This window comes from Urocitellus parryii, chromosome 4, assembly GCF_045843805.1.
Source record: "Urocitellus parryii isolate mUroPar1 chromosome 4, mUroPar1.hap1, whole genome shotgun sequence".
NCBI classification, from domain to species: domain Eukaryota; kingdom Metazoa; phylum Chordata; class Mammalia; order Rodentia; family Sciuridae; genus Urocitellus; species Urocitellus parryii.
This window is the reverse complement of record NC_135534.1, coordinates 79,817,735-79,841,760: the sequence shown is the minus strand read 5'-3', so window position 1 is coordinate 79,841,760 and position 24,026 is coordinate 79,817,735. Positions and strand designations below refer to the sequence as shown.

The following is a 24,026-nucleotide window of genomic DNA, read 5'->3' as shown; positions in this document are numbered from 1 at the left end:
TGATCAAGTTCACTTACAGATGTGAGATTTAGTTTAAGTGGCTTCCATGGCTTTCCTATCTCAATTAAGATGATGTTAATTGCTAAGGCTATCTATCAACAAATAACATGCCAAAAATTGTTGTATACATTACTTTTCTAAATGTCAGTGATTATTATTAACATTTAAGTAATTATAAGAAGTTTATGGAGCCCAGCTCTGTTACATAATAAGTGTGAGCGAGGCAAAATTAAAGAAGCATACACTCAGTAAATGGCAGTTAGTTTTATAAATTGTAAATAAGAACATAAATGTTTACTCATGCAAATGAAATAGGACAATTAGTTAAGTATATAAATCAAAAAGTTAAAAACAGTATCTATAATCTTGTTATTAGTCTCTTTAAATTTCTATTATATATAATCAAACACCTATTATTTTAAAATATAAAAATATCAGTCTTTATTGGAGCACATAGGAAAAAAAAGAGACAAGGCATTTTCATCACTCCCGCCTATATTTCACTCAGTCCCACTATTTTCATTGAAATTCAGTGTTTACTGGGAATTTCTTTACACACACACACACACACACACACACACACACACTATATATATATATATATATGTATATATATATATATATGTATGAATATATGAAATGTGTATCATTATAATCTGTATATATTGTTTACATGTAATTACGCATAAATTGTATTCATGTATATATGTATACATTTACTTATAGTACACATATTACCTGCATACATATACATGCACACATTATAATATGAACATTTCTTTACTTAAAGATAAATGGAACCATATAGGAGTTTACATATTTTTTCCCTTAATAATCTCTTTTAGCTTTCTATGTTACTCTATAGTTTTGCTCTTTTCATCTGCAGCCTACTGCTATATTATATGGCTCACATTTTATAATTTATCTTATTTAAATTAATTTTTTTTTTTTACTTGCAGATGGACACAACGCTATATCTTTATTTGGTGCTGAGGATCAAACCCAGTGCCTCACTTGTTCTAGGCAAGCACTCTACCACTTTGAGTCTTTTCTCCCAGTTATTTATTACTATAGGACATAATAAATATATATGGAAGTAAGTCATTGTTGTGTCCTATTTGAACATTTACTATCTCCATAATTAGGACTTGGGATTTCAGGGTCTAAGGACCAACACATTTTAAAATTTGATGAGGTTACTACAACCTAATCTCCAAAAAAATTACACTGATTTTTTAATTTTATTTTTTTGGTACTGGGGATTGGACTCAGGGATGCTTTTACTATTTTGAGACAGGTTCTTGTTAAGTTGCTGAGGCTGGCCTCAAACCTATGATCCTTCTTCTTCAGCCTTCTGAATCACTGGGATGACAAGCATATGCCACTGTGACTGGCCTACACTGTATTTTAAAAATACATTTTTGACTATTAACTAAATATTAAAAGTATATTCTAAAGTTGTTACATTACGGAGTTTGTGTACTGCAGTGGTATAGGAATATTTTTTCCATGTATGATTGTAAAGGTTACTTTATTAAGTGAATATATAACGTATTGCACCCTTTCACTTTCTCACATAACTTCTGAAGTGAATATAGTTATGGTAGTAATTCATTTCCAATTGTTTTAAATAATAAGAATATTTTCTTTTAGGCACATCATTTTTGCTCCAAGTAGCCACAACAAATATGCTGGAGAATCATTTCCTGGGGTTTATGATGCTATGTTTGATATTGATAATAAAGCAGACCCTCATTTGGCCTGGGCAAAAGTAAAGAAACATATTTCTATTGCAGTTTTCACAATTCAAGCAGCAGCAGGAACACTGAAAGAAGTGTTATAAGAAGGCATCAGCTAAGTGAATAACTATTAAAAGTGTTGCTGAAAGTCTGAGGATGAAGTTAGTCTTTTTGATGGCCTGTGTTCTAAAATCTTGATTTTTAATGTCTACCAACAGATAAGTGGATAAATTGTGGGAATACATATCCATAGGGGAATACTACTTAGCAGTAAAATTAAAGGAAGCAATGCTACTGGCAGACATTGTTGAGTGACAGAAGCTAGGCATAAAAGAGTACATAAGGCAAAACCATTTACATGAAGAAGTGTTAAACTAGATATAAACTGGTGATTGGACAAACGACTGGAGGGAAAGGGTGATCACAAAGATGTATGGAAAATCTTTCTTGGATAAATGCGTTTTCTGTATCTTGAGCTGTTACAGCAGTGTACACATTTGCCATACCTCATCAAACTAAAAATGTCTACATCTTACTGTATGAAAATTCTGCCCTGGAAAATTTGACTACAAAAAAATAAAGGTCTGGTAGAAAAACTGGGATAGTACATCTTCTCTTGTAAAATTACCAATGCAGTGCCAATTGTCAGAAAAAGTCAATAGTATCTAAACTTTTGATAAATTCAACTCTACTGAATAAATACATAAATCTAATAGGTGATGAGGTAGCTGCCACAAAGTTCTAGTCTAGCTTCTATAAAGCATATCAGCATCTGCAAGCCTTTATGAAGCCACAGAATTACAGGTGAACATAATTAAGTTTCAATTAGCTTGACTGTTCAACTATATTACCAAAAAGAGGTGAAAATCAAAAATTAGAATGGATTTATTGGCAGGCACACGCAAGTAAGGGACAACTCCAAGTTTGACTGCAAGGAGAAACTACATCTGGCACTCCTTACAAGGCCAACAATATGATTTAATATAACAAAGAGTTGGGGTATTTAGAAACAGACATTACTTTTATAACTCAACATTACTACAGGGTGTCTCACCATTTCCCCATAATAAAATAAGCACATATGTAACAATAATCTTGAGTCATCAAGATAAATTTTGTGTCCCACTTATTCTATGAAAAATACCACAAAGTCTTCTGCTTTAAAAAGATAACAAGTTGGGGCTGGGGATGTGGCTCAAGCAGTAACGCGCTTGCCTGGCATGCATGGGGAGGCACTGTGTTGTAGAAAAGAGTGGATTAACACCCATGAGTCATACATTTCTACTATCCAACTGAGTCAATTATATATAACTGGACATCAGTTCCTTCTAACTCTATTACATCATTTCTAAAGGAGACAAAACACAAAAGTTTGGAAATCTCTTGAAGGGTATTATTCCTGCTGGCAGCTTTTTTTTTTTTTTTGAAGAAATACACGGGCTAACCCACATATGTGACTTGAAATATGTATTTGGGATAAAGTATTAATCTTTGCAACTTACTGTTCTTTTAATTGGCAAGCTATTTTGTTTTTCTCATCTTTCATCAACAATTGATCAGAACAAGCAGCTATGTGGGAAATACTGTAATCAGTCCATGATACTGGATGTAGGGTATGTGCTATCCCATGTTAATTACACATTTGAATGTTTTTTTTAAAAAAAATTTTCTCCTGAGCATTTGATTAACAGTTGAGCTGTTAATCATTATTCCCCCAAGTGAACGATTGTTTCTTTTAAGAATACATAGAAAATAATAACAACGAAATATATTGTTGTCAGTGTGTATTGCCTGATTTATGAATGATTTTTAAAATCAAAGTTAAATAAGCCATACATTCCTATTATACTACAGTAATTTACTTTAGTCATCTAAAAAATTAAACATGTTTAATACAATCAGAAGTTACATAATATTAAAGTAGACCACTAAACTACAGGCATGTGAAAAATATATATATATATATATATATATATATATATATATATATATATATACATATTTAGAAATTCTAAAAATTTGTTCTGTAGAGAAATTGAACAGAATATATAACATAAGGGTGTTTACTGCAGTATTCTATATCATAGTGAAATGAGTAAGTAATGAACAAAATTTCAATGGAGAACTGATTAACTTACTGTATAATCCTAAAACTGATGCTATATACATTTTAATTCATATGGTAAATTGTCCGTGACTTTTGTTGCAAAAAAGTGATAAATATAAATATAAAAATATCAACAAAATGTCAACAGTGCTTACTTTGGGGTGGCAAGAATCAGTACTTTTTTCTGGGTTGCTGAAGTTTTTAATATCAGGATATATTCCTTTTATAATTGGTAAAATAAAAATTTCATTTTGAACAGGAAAAAGTATATGAATTTATGGGATGCAATACAGTTCACAAATATAAATCCTCTTCCAGTTTTCTAATTTATCAGTTCTTCTGAGGATATAAATAATACTCATTTACCTACACACACACTGGCCATCTGAATATTTTCCCAAAGTTCATACTTTAAAGGACATCAATTAGTTGATCCTTGAGCTTTTAAGTGTAGAAATTAGTTTAGGGTAAAATAGTCACCTCCAAATAAATGATAGTGCTACATAGTAAAAGCTAGACAGCCTTCCCTTGTTGTTGCTTTCTAACAATGAAGTAATTTGCTCTATATTCTCTTTTCTGACAGTTTGCCCTGCTTCAGCTTCTAAAGTACCTGGAATTACAGGTGTGCACCACCATGCCTATACCTCTACCTTTTCAATAGTTCTTATATTCTAATTTCCAATCTAATTAATCTAAGTTCAGAGAAGCCATCTTTCACTTAAATGATATGACTTCTCTTGAGATCATTCCACTTCCTTTTCTCCTTTATATCCATAATTATACTTAGAGTGATCTTCCTAAATGTAAGCATACATGCACTATTTAAAATCTCTTCGATAGGGAGTTTCATTCCTGGGGATGTTGTTGTAACTGACAGATAATTGCTCCAGTTACAACTAGGAAAAATTGGATTGAATATATTTAGAGATAACAAATATTTTTAGAAATACTTTTATATTTTAAATTTTCTCAAGATATTTTCAGAGATTCAGAGCCAATATAGTATATTTTTATTATTTACTACATATATTTTAAAATATACTATTATCTTGCAAAAAAATCAATTTTGATATTTTTTTCCACAGTGCACAACATTTTAAAAATTATATTAGAATGAAGAGTCATATTTTTTTCTTACCAAGAAAATGACCTATCTGGTAACCTTAAAGGATCAATGAATGCATTTTTAGAAACATCAGTTGATCATTCATAATCCTCAATAATATTGTGATTAAAAGAGAATTAATGTAGGTATGAGGAAATGAAAGTGTGTTAATTAGCCAGCAAAAAAATCTAAAATTTCTATAATATGCAAATTAAGAACAAGCAAGGTAATTATCATAGTTTTGATATCCTGCAAAATTCTGTTTTTCTGAGGCTTAGGAACCTATTGATACTGTGACATGTGCCAATGGAATCATGTGATAGTAATTTTTATGTAAGTGGAAATAGTAAGTGATACATCTAAGAATATAAATGCAGGGAAGACTTTTTTCACCTTAGGAATCTTAATTATCTACTCATGGAAGTCCTATCAATATTTAAATGAAACAATCTAAAAATGTTTTTTCAGGTGCTAGGAAAATTATAAATATTTTTCAAGTGACAACTCATGATATTTTCTTGTTATTAAGGATGATTTCTCATGAGCATAAGACATAGTGTCTTTTTGTTCTTTCAATGGTAGTGAAAATCCTACTATCCAACACTGTCACAGAGCTTCCATTCCACAGGCTGGTGTTTGGTTGTTGTTGTAATAAAAAATGATACAATATAATCAAAATTAATCTAACAGACATAAATAATAAACAATAATTTTTGAATTCAGTATATTACTTGTGATGATTTAATTAACAAAGGAGAAATAATCACCATGAAAAGGAATAATTGTCTTATTCATTGGCTTAATTTGCTTTTATTTTTTATGTTGTTTTTAATAGTAACAGTGTTTAATAATCACTGTTCTGAGTGCTAACATATTATGTTTAATCTTCAGGGCAATCCTTCAGGTTGGATAGGGAAATAACTTTATTTTTTAAATATAATTTTGTAACTGATTTTAATTAATTTTTGGTACTAGGGATTGATCCCAGGGGTGCTTAACCACTGAGCTACATCCCCACACCTTTTAATTTTACTTTATTTGAAATTTTGAGACAGATCTCACTTAGTTGTTTAGGGCCTCCCTAAGTTACTAACACAGGTCTTGAACTTGTAATACTTCTGCCTTATCTTCCAGAATTTCTGGGATTACAGGTGTGCACCTCTGCACCCAGCAATAGCTCCACTTTATAAATGGCATATAGAAGAAACAATAGGTTATCAAGTTGCCCACATTTGCAAGTGGAAAACTGTAGAGTGAAATAGGAGGTCAGTGTTGTTCTATAGGCTACACTATGTAGACAAATGGGAAATTGATATTACAAAGACCCCGCAATTTAGATTTGAGCTATTTTCGACATTTACTTATTCAACATAATGAATTGAGTTTTGTGATAGTATAAATGAGTCATAGACTTTACCTGTTAGCAGCTCACATAAACAAAGAAGATAAGAATGAAACATAATTTCAATATGAAGTTATAGGTTTCTGAATCAAATTCAGAAAGCATTGATGTAAATACAAGAGGTTATGTGGATCTACTCAAATAAGTGCACACCTGTGCACGCGCACACACACACACTTCTTTTTAATTCTTCTTCCCTCTTTCTCTCTTTTTCTCTTACACACCCCTGTTTCTCTCTCTTTTCTCCCTCTTTCAATATCCTTCTCCATCTTCATCTCCATCTCCTATATTTACATTTCTGTATAAGTTTCTCATTTTGTAGCTTCCACTAAATGCTTTCAGAGGTTCTTTGTACAGTACCTGAGTTCAACCTGAAACAATACTGGGCTTCAAATACTCAGCTTATGACAGTTAAGAAAATTTTTCACTCTTGGAGTATTCCAGTCTCCCCAAGGAGGGTAAGAGGATTATAGATTTTAATGTTAATTATTATGCAACTCTGAAGGTACTAAAGTCTCAAGAACCTATGTTCTCTGATGAGCAAAAACACTGATGTAAGAAAAGCAGGATGAGAACTGTCCTTTTAGATTTGAAAGTTTTAGTTGAGAAATTCAACATGGAGTTTAATTTTCTATTTGATGTTTTCTGTTATTTTGTGCAACACACAGGTGTTTCAGGATGCCTAAATATTACAGAAAGAAACAAACTGTATCTTAATTATCATTTAGAGAGAATAAGGCACATATGGGAGTTTAATCTGAGTGTCTCAGAAAATATAAGTCATCAGGCAGTCTGTCAGAGGTAGAAAGAAACACATTTTTTTAAAGAAAAAACTACTTCATAGAAACAGAAAAAGCAATCATGAAATTTATCTGCAAAAATAAGAGACACAGAATAGCTAAAGCAATCATAAGCAGGAAGACTGAAGCAGGTAGCATCACTACACCAGACCTAAAACTATACTACAGAGCAATAGTAACAAAAACAGCATAGTACTGGCATCAAAACAGACTAGTGGTATAGAATAGAGGACACAGAGACTAACCCAGAAAATTACAATTATCTTATATTAGATAAAGGCACCAAAAACATGCATTGGAGAAAAGATAGCCTCTTCAACAAATTGTGCTGGGAAAACTGGAAATCCATGTTCAGGAAAATGAAATTAAACCCTTATCTTTCACCATGCACAAAACTCAACTCAAAATAAATCAAGGAGACCTAGGAATTAAACCAGAGAATCTGCATCTATTAGAAGAAAAAATAGGTCCTAATCTTCATCACATGGAGTTAGGCCACAACTTCCTTAATTAGACTCCTATGGTGCAAGAGTTAAAGCCAAGAATCAATAAATTGGATGGACTGAAACTAAAGTTTCTTTTCAGCAAAAGAAACAATCTATGAGGTCAATAGAGAGCCTATATCCTGGGAGCAAATCTTTACCCCGCACACATCAGATAGAGCACTAATCTCTAGGGTACATAAAAAACTCAACAAGCTAAGCACAAAAAAAAAAAAAAAAAACAAAAAAAAACAAAAAAAAACAACAAAAAAAACCAAATGACCCAATCAATAAATGGGCCAATGACCTGAACAGACACTTCTCAGAAGAGGATATACAATCTATCAACAAATATATGAAAAAATGTTCATCATCTCTAGCAATTAGAGAAATGGAAATCAAAGCTACTGTAAGATATCACCTCCCTCAAATCAGAATGGCAGCTATTATGAAGATGAACAGCAATAAATGTTGGCAAGGATGTGAGGAAAAAGGTACACTCATACATTGCTGTTGGGACTGCAAATCCGTGAAGCCAATGTGGAAGTATGAAGATTCATTGGAGAACTGGAAATGGAACCACCATTTGACCCAGCTATCCCACTTTTAAGTCTATACCCAATGGAAAACAGCATACTACAGGAACACAGTCACATTAATGTTTAAAGCAGCACAATTCACAATAGCTAAATTGTTGATCCAACCTAGATGTTCTTCAGTGTTGCTGTGAGTCACTCAGCTACCTCAGTTGCAGTGGGTGTGGGGGACCTGAGTCTACACACAGATACTGGGAGCTGATGAGATATGGCAGGTGGCAACCTCAGCCAACCTCCAGCAGGCTCATTTAATGAAGAAGTGATTACAATTGATATAGAGCATATCCTCCAATCATACATAAGCAAGTAGGTTATATAACATTTAGAAAACAATCATCTTATAATCAAAGTAGTCACACTATGAGGAAGCTCTAAATATTGCTATGCAGTGGAAGGCAGACTGGTAGGATCATTGTCCCTGTGAAAAGGGGGCCATATGAGTTGGGGGAATCATGCCCTGAGGCCCCTGTCTCTCAGTTCGCTGGAAATGCTGACCTCAGTCACCAAGGATGTGGTTTCTCACACTGTTTGCTAGAGCAGAGAGCCCCATCCTTCAGGTGTCCCTCTCAGGCCTATATGAACAAAGGTTTTTAAAGCACTGAGTTGCTTCTAGCTGCTAGATGCAATCTGAGAGTTACTCCTACACTTCAGTAGATGAATGGATTTAAAAATGGCATACACACACACACACACACACACACACACACACACACTGGAATATTACTCAGCAATAAAACAGAACCAAATCATGGCATTTGCAGGTAAATGGATGCAGTTGGAAAAGATAATGCTAAGTAAAGTTAGCCAATCCCCAAAAGCCAAATGGTGGATGTTTTCTCTGATACAAGGTGACTGACTCCTACTGGGGTAGGAAGGGAGAGCTTGGGAGGAATAGAGGAACTCTAGATAGGGCAAAGGCGTGGCAGAGGAAGAGAGGAGCCAGGGGTGGAATGTGATGTACATCATTATCCAAAGTACACATATGAAGACATTAATTGGTGTGAACATACATTATATACAAACAGATATATGAAAAATTGTGCTCTATATGTGTAATAATAATTGTAATGCATTCCATCGCCATGTATTTAAAAAATAAAATCAATTAGGAAAAGATAGAAAATCTAAAGATAGAATAGATGGTGTTTGGGATCTCCATAAAAAGGCATTCCTTGTTTTTTTCATGCAGAAAAAACATAGAGAAAAATATAAAGGATAAAGAAACTCCCCTCATAGTAATGTCAATATAATATAATTATTACAATAATTGCTTTATTCCCCCTATGGTTTTTTGTTTGTTTTTTTGGTAAAAATAAAGCTATATAATTTCTTATATTTTTGATTTAACTTGTGTGTTATTATATTTGTATATATAATATTTATAATAATACATTTTAATGTTTATAAAATGCCAAATTGGTAGTTATTCTTCCATAATTTCTTCCCCTGTTGGGCATTTAGGTTGTTTTAATTATTTGACATTATAATTTATAATTCCTATATTTCTCTAAGTAGTTTCTTTTTATCCAAACTTGATATTATATCCTTAAGTAAAAACATGAAACGAAAAGGCCAAGTCAAATATAAGAACTCTGTTCTGGCTGTTGAAACTTGCATAGTGTATACTTTATGCTATTAAAAGAGGTTCAGATAATTCACAATGCTATCAGAAATTGCTTTCTTTATACCAACCATAACAATGGGTACAACTAAAATTTAAATCATTGGTAATATGATACAATAATATACTATCTTCATTTGTATTTTTGAATTACTAGTGAATGGAAATATTTAACCATATGTTCATGCGATTTTTGTTTTGAACAATTTGTCCTATTATTAATATGTCCCAAATGGTTCTTTTGGATTGTCTTATTTTTTTTTCAAAAATATCTTATATGTGTTACTCTCTTTCCATGTTTGCTGAAGAAGAAGTTTCCAACTCTTTTTCTCTTTCAGTGCCAATTTTCATATTCCAAGCCATCTTAATGTTCCCAAATCTGCTTTCATTATCTTTTCTCCTTTACTTCTAAAGTGTGCATCTCTCTTTCAAGAAATTTTCATTTTAATGGATAATTCTGATATACCTATTGTTAATATTTTCATGTTATATGAAATGAGATTCTGAAAATAGTGTTTTAACAGTTGCTGAAGGGTCTTATAAAATATTATTAGTAATTCTTTTGCCATTGATTTTTGCTGTATCCTTCATTGTAAACATTTATTTAAATATCACTGATTATACTTTTGAATCATCTTCTTTCATCTTTTTGGGTATCCTTGCATCAGTTGCCAAAGCTTTGACATTTGTATCATGACTGATATTTACCCTCAAATTTCCAATTTTTGAAAATTGTCAAACCAAAGCATATTTTGCCTAATAAATGTGTACAAATATCATGTGCCACAATTCTACTCTGAATTTTTAGTATTGTCATATTTTTCCTTCAATCTTAAAATTTTGTTCAAATTAGATTTACATTTGTGATTTTACATCGAATTAATTCTTAATGTTTAACATTTTCAAAATATTTCCTTTTCCGGCTAAATTGAATTTTACCAGCTGGAGGTGAAAATAAGGATTTCTGCCTAGAGGTAATGACCTCAAGAAGAGGTAGAAAGAAGGTATCCTTTTGGGAGTAAGAAAATTTGGCTGAAGTATGATGCACAGACAATGAAAGAACAAGAGATAAAAATGGAAATAGCCAGGGTCACAGGTGGAGGATCCTTCAGTATTTAAGTGGTATGTTGTAGGTCATCAGTTGGCAGCAAGAAGGCGCTGGCATCTCTGAGCTGCACAGTTCCCTAAGCAATATCAGAGATAGGTCTTTTGGTGATAGGCAACCCTGCACAGGATGCCTGAGAGCAGAGACAGAAAACAGTAAAATCTTCCCAAAGGTACTTAACCACCAAATCATATGTTTCATAGATGCTCTGATACAGTGGATAGGTGCTGAATTTGTGTGTTTTCTACTAAAGAAGCACACATCTCTTGTAAGATAGCTTATAATAAAGTACATAGCCCTATATTTACTATTAATCATAGTCAGAATGTTTGATTAATAATAAATAAAAGGAAGTACTTAAACACATCAATATGCTAATTTATATGGGTCTACCATCACAGTAATTAAACTCACTTTAGGTTTGTAACAAATAAATAAATGAATGTATGTGTGGTATAGACAATATTATAAAACACTCTTTTGTAGTCATCTTACACACTTGCCTTTGACAATAGGGGAGATGTGAAAATGTTTTAGGAAACCAAAGACAAGTCAAGTGTTGCTTTTGATAAAATAATTTAAGAATACAGAGATATTAGAAGCAGTAAATAAGGTTGGCAGTATTATATAGAGAAGTATGCAGAATTTTTTAAACACTGACATTCTATGGAAAAATTAATTCTCTGATGAACAGTGTACCGAAAAGTGTAAAGTCCAAGCAGTGAGAGGTTCAGAAGTAAACACAAAATCTCACTAAGGAGAGGGAAGGATTGTTAGACTGGTATAAGGAAAATTAACAGCATAAGAAAAACTCAAGAAGGAATAACTTTTCTTTTTTTTTAATTTTATTTTTTTATTGGTTGTTCACAACATTACAAAGCTCTTGACATATCATATTTCATACATTAGATTGAAGTGGGTTATGAACTCCCAATTTTACCCCAAATGCGGTTACACATCCACAATTTTACATAATGCCCAATTAGTAATTGTTGTATTCTGCTACCTTTCCTATCCCCTATTATCTCCCCTCCCCTCCCCTCCCATCTTCCCTCTCTACCCCATCTACTGTAATTCATTTCTCTCCTTGTTTATTTTCCCATTCCCCTCACAACCTCTTTTATGTAATTTTGTATAGCAATGAGGGTCTCCCTTCATTTCCATGCAATTTCCCTTTTCTCTCCCTTTCCCTCCCATCTCATGTCTCTGTTTAATGTTAATCTTTTCTTCCTGCTTTTCCTCCCTGTTCTGTTCATAGTTGCTCTCATTATATCAAAGAAGACATTTGGTATTTGTTTTTTAGGGATTGGCTAGCTTCACTAAGCATAATCTGCTCTAGTGCCATCCATTTCCCTCCAAATTCTATGACTTTGTCATTTTTTATTGCTGCATAGTACTCCATTGTGTATAGATGCCACATTTTTTTTATCCATTCATCTATTGAAGGGCATCTGGGTTGGTTCCACAGTCTAGCTATTGTGAATTGTGCTGGTATGAACATCGATGTGGCAGCATCCCTGTAGCATGCTCTTTTAAGGTCTTCAGGGAATAGTCCGAGAAGGGCAATAGCAGGGTCAAATGGTGGTTCCATTCCCAGCTTTCCCAGGAATCTCCAAACTGCTTTCCAAATTGGCCACACCAATTTGCAGTCCTACCAGCAATGTACAAGAGTACCCTTTTCTCCACATCCTCACCAGCACTTGTTGTTGTTTGACTTCATAGTGGCTGCCAATCTTACTGGAGTGAGATGGTATCTTAGGGTGGTTTTGATTTGCATTTCTCTGACTGCTAGAGATGGTGAGCATATTTTCATGTACTTGTTGATTGATTGTATATCCTCCTCTGAGAAGTGTCTGTTCAGGTCCTTGGCCCATTTGTTGATTGGGTTATTTGTTATCTTATTGTCTAATTTTTTGAGTTCTTTGTATACTCTGGATATTTGGGCTCTATCTGAAGTGTGAGGAGTAAAAATTTGTTCCCAGCATGTAGGATCCCTATTTACCTCTCTTATTGTTTCTCTTGCTGAGAAAAAACTTTTTAGTTTAAGTAAATCCCAATTGTTGATTCTTGTTATTAACTCTTGTGCTATGGGTGTCCTATTAAGGAATTTGGAGCCCGACCCCACAATATGTAGATCGAAGCCAACTTTTTCTTCTATCAGATGCAGAGTCTCTGATTTGATATCAAGCTCCTTGATCCATTTTGAGTTAACTTTTGTGCATGGTGAGAGAAAGGGATTCAGTTTCATTTTGTTGCATATGGATTTCCAGTTTTCCCAACACCATTTGTTGAAGATGCTATCCTTCCTCCATTGCATGCTTTTAGCCCCTTTATCAAATATAAGATAGTTGTAACTTTGTGGATTAGTCTCTGTGTCCTCTATTCTATACCATTGGTCCACCCGCCTGTTTTGGTACCAGTACCATGCTGTTTTTGTCACTATTGCTGTGTAATATAGTTTGAAATCTGGTATCGCTATACGGCCTGATTCACACTTCCTGCTTAGAATTGCTTTTACTATTCTGGGTCTTTTATTTTTCCATATGAATTTCATGATTGCTTTATCTATTTCTACAAGAAATGCCGTTGGGATTTTGATTGGCATTGCATTAAACCTATAGAGAACTTTTGGTAATATCGCCATTCGACTCCCTATGCCTGCACAGCTGAAGAGGTCAGAGACTTGATCTCTCCACGCCTGCCTCCATGTTGGAATCCTTAAGGAATAACTTTTCATCTAGGCACAGTGGTGCACTTCAGTAATGTCAGCAACTTGGAAGTCTGAGGCAATAGGATCTCAAGTTCACAGCCAGCCTGGGCAACTTAGGGAGATCCTGTCTCAATTTTTAAAATTCTAAAAGGGAGACTGGGGATGTAGTTCAGTGGTAAAGTCCCCCAGGTTTTATTCCTCAGTAACAACAACAACAACAACAACAACAACAACAAAAACAACTTTAAAAAACGTTGATTTATGCCTTTTGATAATTTCCCAATGTGCTTGAATTTTTGTTATTGATCATTCTTTGTTGTTCATTTATGAAAATAGAGGTTGATATTAAAAATACAGAAATGTTGACTTTTCATCTGACAAATAGATATTGGATGGGACAAGTACAGAACTCAGATAAGAAGTTACTATTTTTAGTTATGCAGTTTTATAAAGTACCTGATATTTTATAAACAAAATATATATGGTACTTTGCTAAAAATGAAAATATAAATTTATCATAGTAGCAGCAACAATGAGAGGAATGGAACATGACTTTTGTATCTTCACTGTGAATCGTGTCACTTTTAAAAAGTTATCATTTATTTGGCAATTGGATCTATCAGAGATAAAAATACAAATATTTATGTAGATATTTATATGGATTAATTTTGAAAGAAAATGACAGTTAAAGACATTATGCTATGTGCAGATAGGTGAAGTCCACCTTTATAAATATATATATGGAAGATGTGTAGAGTAAGGAAAATAGGAAGCATTGGAGACTGAAATGGAACAAATTATATTCTATGCTCTATGACAACATCAAAATGTTAAGGAGATAATTACTACATGATTTAAATGAATTAATAGATACAGTGCCACCATATAAAACAGAAAATACATTTAGTAGAACACAAGGAAGTTTTCAGACAGGAGTACTGAGGCCAGGACAGTGAACAAGGGCTCAGGACATAAGATGCAGGAGCCACCCCCATAGATCCAGAACTCCCAAGCCCTGTGACATCTTTTCTCTGCCTTCATATTCTTCACCTCCTCTAATGCTTGAGCCACTTTTTGAAATAAAAATTATTTTTAGTTAAAATAGATGTATAAATAATTTTGAAATTGATGAAAAAGAATTAACAAATCTTTAGTATTTTGTGCTCTGTCTGAAGCAATTTTGAGTCTTTGGAAGAACATCTAAAAGTCATTACCAGATCTCAGTTTATACATCCATTTAGAGAAAAAACAGAATTATTTTAGAGTAAACTTTTATCATGTTCATATTAAAGATCATTTCAACTAATACCCATTCCTATTATGATATTCTTAGATATGCAGAAAAGAATGAGAGGAGCATTAATTGGATGACAAAACATCCAGTTTTATGGCTATCCTGTGGGTTACTATTTTATAACTCCTTTTTAAAAAAGATTCCTGCAATTGGAAAATATTTTATTTCAGATTACTTCATTTAACATCTATATTTTTGTATCTGATATAGTGAAAATAAGTAACTAGTTTTCTCAGATAACTCAGATGTATATTGTGCTCTTGTTACTTTAAAGTATCCATATTGTTGACTTCAACAATTTTTATAGAATATAAGCATACCAGTGAATGAGCATAATTGTCAATGAAAAATATTAAACTATATTTACTTACAATTTAGCAACACATTTTCTAGGAAAAAAAAAACAATTTGTTTTAACATGGTATGTAGGATTACAGATAAGTACTTAAGAAAAAGATGTTGGGGAAGATACAGTTTGTTCTTATCTGACTTTCCAAGACAGATGTTAGTAAAGATTTGTCAGAAATGATGCCAGATTGCTCTGAACTTCTACTGAAGCAGTGCTTCCTTCACTCCATAGAAGAGTCTTTCCTGGCTGGGTGAGGTGAGTCATACCTGTAATCCCATCAACTCAGGAGGCTGAGACAAGAGTATCACAAGTGTGAAGCCGTCTTCAGTAATTTATGCAGAAATTTTCACAAAATACAAAATAAAAAAGGACTGGGGATGTAGCTCAAGGTTAACCATACTGAGTTTAACCCCCAGTACCAAAAAAAGAAGACAAAACTTCACAACTTAGCAAGACTATGTCACAATTTTTTTTTTAAAAGGATAAATAAAATCTAGGAAAATGGCTCAGCAGAGTGTCTTTGGGTTCAATCCTAGGTACAAAATAATAATAATAATAATTGAAGAAAATACTTATCATTGATCTCTTTTTCATATTATATTTCCCTGTAGTTTCAGTTCTAATTTTTTTTTCTCTCTTTTCAAATGGTACTTCCTTACATTTTCTCAATTAAGGAAATGATTAAAATCAGAAAATTTGACACTATATTTTTTCTCATATATTTAATTGTTATGTCATAATTGTACTTAATTTTTTAAATATATATTTTATTTGATAAATAAAATGGATAAAGGTCCACTGACTTGAACTAGTCCTCAAAAATCAAAACCAAAATAGAGCTATTTATGCTAAGGTTCCACATCATTAAATAAACACCAAGTTGTTCATTGGACATTTTGAGAAACCAGGAGAGAACAGCTAATCATCTACATAGACCAGTTTTTGCCAATACAGTAAGAGAATGTTCTGTGTTTTAACCCTTACAAAAAAATTAAGATTCTTAACCAGTTCACTTTGTCTTACACCATTTCCTAGCTTTTGTTCAAATTACATTATAAAAATAATTGTTTTGCCAGATGAGGCATAGTGCCTCTTTTTTTTGTTGTTTCTGTGTTTTCTTTAGTTTTCTTTCTTTTCTTTTTTCTTTTTTTGCAGCTCTCTATAAACAAGATGAAATTAATAGTTGCAAATAAAGCCAATTATATTATTTAACCAAATTTGTTCAAATTTTGTCTTTCAATTTATCAAAGGGAATACCTTAATTAACTTCTAAAGTCTTTAAATAAGCAGTCATAAATAAAACAGGGCAATGCAAAATAAAACTAAACTAGTTCTCAAATCAGACAATCCCCAGAACTAAAACAAATTCAGAGAACTCCAGCCTAGAACTTGATCTAACAGCATTTATTGAAACTGGAAGTGAGGTATAAGGACAACTTAATTGGTTAATGGGCAACAGAGGCTTCAGTGGTAAATCTCTGTAATGACTTGGTCTGTTAGTCTTTTTATTGTTATTGTTATTATTACTATTATTTGGTTCTGTGAGTTGAACCCTTCTTGAGTCACTGGAATTACCAGCATGTGACATAGTGTCAGGCTTGGTCTGTTAGACTTAGGGTGGAAGCTCAGTACAAATCATGGCCTCCGTGAATTGTATTTAAAACCAGAAATACAGAAAAAAAATATATACCTCTCTCTCTCTCTCTCTCTCTCTCTATATATATATATATATATATATATATATATATATATACACACACACACACACACACACACACACACACACACTTAGTTGAGCTGCAAACCCAAATAACATTTTCTGATTTAAAAATAGTACAGTTTCCATCATCTAATGACATTAACACATAATCCTGAATCATTGGTCTTTAGCAGTGAATCAAAGTGAACATGACAGCAGAACAGGAAGATTTTCCCCCAAGTTCACAGGGTCCTCAGTCACAGTTAGATCCTTAAACTGGATACTGCTGGTAACATTGAGGGCTCATGGGAAGCACTCCATTTGCTGTTGTCTTTCCTTTGTTTAATTTTGCTATACACAGTTTTCTTTTAGCTACTGTATTTGCCAACTCAATTAGTTCCTTGACTTTTTGTTTTTTACAATGTTTCCTTCATATTTTGACTTTCTCAGCATTCTATCATTAATGGTGTTCCTCTTTTAAATTTGTAACTCTCCCTTTTACAATTTCATCTGATTTGTTATAACTCAAACATGCTATGTTCACCACATCAGTTTTTATTCTTATTTTTATAAAGAATTATACTTCTGCCAAAAGGAAAAAAAGAGAGCCTTGTATCTTTGATGGAATTTTTAAAAATTCCAGAGTTCTCACCTTGATTTCACTTCTCTGTTTTATATTGTAAGTTATAAAAAAAATGTGGGAGTCTGAAGGAGGAAGATCACAAAATTAAGGCCAACCTCAACAGTGTAGGGACATACTGTCACAAAATATAACAACATCAAAAATAAAGAGGTGGGCATTATGCTCAGTGGTAGGGTGCCATTGAGTTTAATCTTCAGTACCACAGAAATGTTAAAAAATAAATGTAATTAAATATTTTCAGAATAATCATTATAGTAAGAAGTTTTTATTATAATGGTGGGAAAAAAGTACCAAATAGGTATAAAATGTCTTCCTTGGATACATTTTCCCTGGTACCATTCTCTCCCCCTCCTTTTATTTTGCATCCACTATAAAAGGAACAGCTTTTCTCCAAAGAGCAGTTTCACTTTTAATGCAGAGTAATGGAGTCAGCCATCTATAGATTGAAACCTCTGAAACCAATCTCTAAACTTTTCCTCCTATAAGTTGTTCTTGTCAGGTATTTTGGTCACAGTGAGGAAAAACTTCAAAAATATACTTAGCTAATAAAGAACTGTTGGGCTGGGGATGTGGCTCAAGCGGTACCGCGCTCGCCTGGCATGTGTGCAGCCTGGGTTCGATTCTCAGAACCACATACAAACAAAGATGTTGTGTACGCCAAAAACTGAAAAATAAATAAATAAATACATATTTTTAAAAAATTCTCTCTCTCTCCCTCTCTCTCTCTCTCTCTCTCTCTCTAAAAAAAAAAGAACTGTGTAAAACTAAGAGTCAACTATAAAATCTGGTTTGTACAGAGAAGAAGAACAAAGGGAATATTTCTGAAACAAATTCATAATTTGGAGAATTTTTTCTTCTTTTAGTCATCCATTTAAGGGAATAAAAACAAGTAAGGTGCTTCTTACCCAGATAATAAATGAGAAAACACTCAACATATCACCAGGCTTAAAAGCAGAGTTCACTCACTCATGAATTGTACTCACTCCTGGTTGTAACTCAAAGTATCCTCACATCCCTGAATAAAGATTACCTTACATTCAGCTGGGCACAGTGGCCCATACCTGTCATCCATCCACTAAGAAGACTAACGCAAGAGGATCACATTTTCAAAGCCAGCCTCAGCAAAGTAGTGAGACCCTTAGCAACTTACTGGTATCCTGTCCCAAAATTAAACAAAAAATAATAAATAAAAATTAAAAGGACAGGGGCTGTGGTCCAGTGGTTAAAAGCTCCTGGGTTTATTCCATGGAATAATAACAATAATAAAAAGATTACCTTATTGCACAGAACATTATCTCTTGAGTGTTTATTATGTTGAGACTATCATTTATTTATTTTTTTCTGAATAAATAAAATCCCAGTCATTGTTTCTGCAGCATATCCAGACATATATTGATGCTTCATGTACCATAAAGATAAGTTTGAACCTATAGGATGAAAACAGATATGCTGTGGAAAACACAAAGACATTTACTGAGTCAGGTCCCCTTGTAAGCTTTATTTTTCAGCTTTCCTACTGGATGGAACATGGCAACAAATTTCCCTTTCTTGCATACACAAATAAAAATCCAGTTATTGAAAGTCTTCCTTTTGACCATCTCCTATATATGCAGAAACCAGTGAAAACAACACACTGTCTGCTTCCTTTAAGATTCATATTTATTAGCCTACACTATAACAGATTACATGACAGGCTTTACCTTACACTGAGTGTCAGTGAGAAACAAACCCTGAGACCACGTGCTCACACCTGTAATACTAGCAACTGGGAAAGCTGTGGTAGGAGGAGAACATTTGAGGCCAGCCTAATCAGCTTTATGAGACCCTAAGCAACTTCAGACAGTGTCTCAAAATAAAAAATAAAAATAAGCTGGGGATGTGTCTTAGGGGCTAATTACCCTAAGATCAAGCCCCAATTCCAACAGAGAGAGAGAGAGCAAGAGAGAAATGAACCCACCATGATGGAATTGAACATATTACAAATGATACAATTCCTTTACAAATCATTATTTTTGTCACAGATATATACCCACAATAGATATTTTCTTTCTTTTTTTATAAACAGAGATATCTCATTTGTTATAAATATATGTATTCTTTTCATTTGCATTAGTCTTTAAAATGTAAAACTTTTTGTGTTTAACACAATAAAGGAGATTTATACTAACTTTGGCTTAGTAAGTGATTTAATAATATGTCAATTCCATTTTTGATTGTGTCTATCATTCTAGGTCAAATTTTATGCTTCCTTTATCACTATAAATCTTCATATTGCACTGGTACATATATTTATGTCTGGATAAATGTCAAAATCAACCTTCCACCATAAAATAAGGTAATGATTTCAAATTCCAAAATAGTAAGCCCTCTTGAACATGCAAATTTGGATATCTATCTCTTTCTTGCCTTTCATTGATAATTTTTTCTCCTAGTATGTTTTTAGCATTTTGAAAACTTTCCTCAAGCTGCCATATTATGTGTTTATACTATGTTTTCATCTTAGTGTGAGATGAGGAATACTAAAAACTCTGTAGATGTAGGACATACAAATTCATGTTAAACATAAAAAAGGCATTTTGTAAATATGAACTCTACAGGAAAAATTTAAACTGTTTTTAGATTTTTTGTGAACACAATTGAAATACAGTAATGAAGCTGCTGTCAAGGTTAAGAATACATGAGTATGAACATGAATGGAAGAAACTGCATAAATGTCATCCTATTAGCAGGGTAGGCTGCAACTTTATCTACTGAGAATATAGATGGAAGACTGGGCATGCTGGTAGAAATTGACACTGTAGATTAGCCATTGGTAGGAAGGAGTGAAGAAAATGCATATTAAGGGCTGGGGATTCTATTATTAATATTTTAAAATTTGCTGCCAATATTTATTTTGGATGCTCTTTTCAGTTTATTAGTGAACTCGCATTATATTATCTGAGCTCACAGTCATTGGAATGAATGTTGGTCTATCACTTACTCCTACTCACCTGAGAGGGAACACACAGAACCCAAAGTTAAAGCTCATTTGGAGACAATCACCTTATTTCAAGACCCTTCAATTCCTCCTGACTCTTCTTTATAATTAGCGTAGTACTGGTGGTTTTCTTGTTTTTGTTTTGTTTGGTTTGGTACTGGGTATTGACCCAGGGAACCTCACCATTTAGCTACACCCACAACTCTCATTTACTTTGGAGACAGAGTCTTGATAAGTATCTTAGGACCTAACTAAATTGATAAAGCTGGTCTTGAGCTAGCAACTCTGCTGCCTTATCCTCCCAAGTAAGTGAGATTACAGGCAGGCTCCACCAAGCCCAGCAGTATAAGTGGTTTTGTATTTAAAAAATACAGCATACATTTACATAAAGGCACACAATAAATGCTCAAGAAATGTAAACTCCATAAGTCTTTTCACTAGGACTGATAAGTTATGAAACTGGCAAAGTGAATGTAGGAAACATCAAGACTACATAGTGAACACTCATTCTTGGGTATGCCAGACAGAAATGTCTACCTAGCTTTACATCTTCATTTTTTATTAACAAACATTTGTTGATTTCTACAATACATTCAGGAAGAGCATTTGATGGCAGAAATACATTTTTAAACATGATTAATTATAACATGACAACAATTAAAAATCAATGGAGAGCCTGGGGATATAGCTCAGTTGGTAGAGTGCCTGCCTTTCATGCAAAAGGTACTGGGTTTAATCCCTAGCACCACACACACACCAAAAAAAAAAAAAATCAATGGAATATAGTATGATGGTGTTATGGAAAATCAGTAGGGAGTACACGTCTGTATTCTCTTTCTCTATCTTCTCATCTTATGTCTCATGCCCTGTGGGATTGTCATAAATCTTAAATCTCCCCACACAACAACCCTTGCTAGAAATCAAAATCTGCATGCAGAACAAATGTTCTACTTCTGAGCTATAGCCTTAGCTCCTTAGATTGACATAAAAAATTATGTGTGCCCACCATGATTGTAACACACACACACAAACACGCCCTTATACATTTTCTCCCCTTGGGGTGTACTGATTATTAGGACTTACTAGATCCAGAGGTAGATTTCAAACTGATGTGTGCATTGTGGATAGCCAGATCTTAGTAAATGTACAAACTCTTATGTTCCTGCATTTGATTTATTTGGAATCACAAACAAAAGTTTTTATAACCATACAAATGTAACCGAACATTGAATCAACCACACCCTATATTATAGATAATAGGCAACAAAAGAGGGTTTTTCTTAAAGGGAAATTGAGCCAAAAAATTTTACATTTTATCCTTCCTTACTTACAATAAGTAAGGTTAAGATATGGGTAAAATACATCTGCAGTATCATTGCTTTGATTCAACTGAGGAAGAGTCCCTCAAATATGGAGTTCTGAGGCAGGAAGAATTCAGGTTCCTGAATTATCCCTGATTATGTGTGAACTGTTTAAAAAAATAAATAAATAAAAATAAAAACCAATCTGACAGGGAAATTCAGGAACATTGCAGGATATCTACATAAAAGTAACTCTTGGAAGCATTCAAAAAACTCACACATTCACTATGAAAATCAAGGAGCACACTAATATGACCCAGAGGTCTCTGTAATTGGAGAGAAAATATTGGTTTTCACATCCTTAGATTATTCATAAATAATTACATACATTAATTTGATTTCTGTTAGTAAATAGGTCAATAATATCAAATCTCCCAGATCCATAGCTCAACCAATCTCCCTGAGCAGCAGCATTGCTTTGTATTCCAGTAAGGACAAGCCATCAAGAAAGTTCTTCCTAAAATCCTTGATGATTCAAACTCGTATGATGAACTGATCAATGTCTAACTTTCCTGCTGTCAGTTGTTTCTAAGGGAAATAGACTCTCATACTACAACCAATTGTTTGATGTTTCTGCTCTCCTCTTTTAGTTTTTTCTGGTTGTCTTGGATCTTTTTCCAAACAGATCTCACTTGTTTTAGAAACTTCTGTTATAAGAGAACAAAATTTGAGTGCTAGACAAGCAAGTAGCTTTTGGTTTCACACCCACCATGATAGAGAATTTTAAATGATTTAAAAAAACAAACAAACAAAAAACCACAACTTTAGGGGCAACAGAAGGATGGTATTTCCCCTGCCTGGTATTTTCAATTTTAGGAGATTCAGAGATTCAGACTATGAGACCACAATGATAAAATCATTTTCTTGGAGAAAATGGCAAATACAAAAGGTTAGTAAATCTTTAGGTAATTTGGCAATTTTCTTCAGAATTTGGATCTACTGCCACTAATGTTCTGTGAGTTTCAATGTACTGTATCCTCTAGAGAAGCCTTTTGAATACATAGTACCACTGCACTGCCCACTGTGCTACCAGTTGAACCCAGGGGCTCCTGCATGCTAAGAAACTGCTGTACCACTGAGGTTCATCACCAGTTCTTTTTAAAAGTTATTAGTATCTTGTTGAGAGACAGTGTCTAAGCTTACTAAGCAATTCTCTGAGTATCATCCTGCCTCAATTTCATGAGTAGCTGGGATTGCAGGTGTGCCCCACCACATTCAGCAGAATATATGATCCTTAGAGCTCAGGAAATGCCTAAGACTGGCCTGTCTGGCAATAGATACCAGATCATTCAAATGAGAATTGCTCTTGAAATCTCTCTGCTATGATGGCTTCCTGACATAGGACAATGGATAGGAGTTTGGGCTTCTTACCAGTAATACCAGAGACAAGAAAGACAAAAGGTATAAGGTAGTTCATGCAGAGGGAGCAGGTGCATTCTCTCTGGAATGCTTGCTGGATGTCTGAGTCCATGTTTTTTTCTTCTTTTTCTATTTTTTTTAAGGGAAGAGAATCAGAACAACTTTATTTTTCTACCCTGGAAAGACAAAGAACTATGCAAAATTTTACTCAACTTATTAATAAAAATAAGCATATTTATAGAAAAGAATAAGCTTTATTTTGCATATGAAACAAACAAAACTGAGGAACAGAGAGAGCTCTCAAAGTCTGTACACACGATTGCTTGCATAATTATCAGCATCATCGCATCATTTTAAAAAATTTTTTAATGCATAAAAAAACCTTATAATCCTTTGTTCTCTTTCTTTCCAACTTAGGCCCAGGCAGAATGGCTCCCCCCCCCCAAAAAAAAAAATGGCTAGGAGAAGGGCTGTTCTGCCATCAAGAAAATGGTGACCCAGAATGCCCCATCGGTAATCACAAGCCCATCCAGGGAGTGGCTTCAAGGCATGTCCCTCAGGCACTCAAGATCCAGAAAATTTCTGTGAAGGAGATGGGAACTCTAGATATGTGCATGAATAGCAGGCTCATCAAAGTTGTCTAGAAAAGAAGACCATGGAATGTCCCAAATTTGTGA

General features: G+C 33.6%; 1 protein-coding gene across 1 annotated transcript in view; it reads left to right on the top strand.

Annotated features, from left to right (window-relative positions):
• Positions 1-1,843, top strand: part of LOC113177799 (N-acetylated-alpha-linked acidic dipeptidase 2-like) — a 39,944-nt gene extending 38,101 nt beyond the window's left edge. Inside the window, 1 exon segment of the mRNA XM_077797305.1 lies at positions 1,654-1,843. Coding sequence (XP_077653431.1) covers positions 1,654-1,843 — 190 coding nt within the window.
• Positions 1,844-24,026: the final 22,183 nt, after the last annotated feature.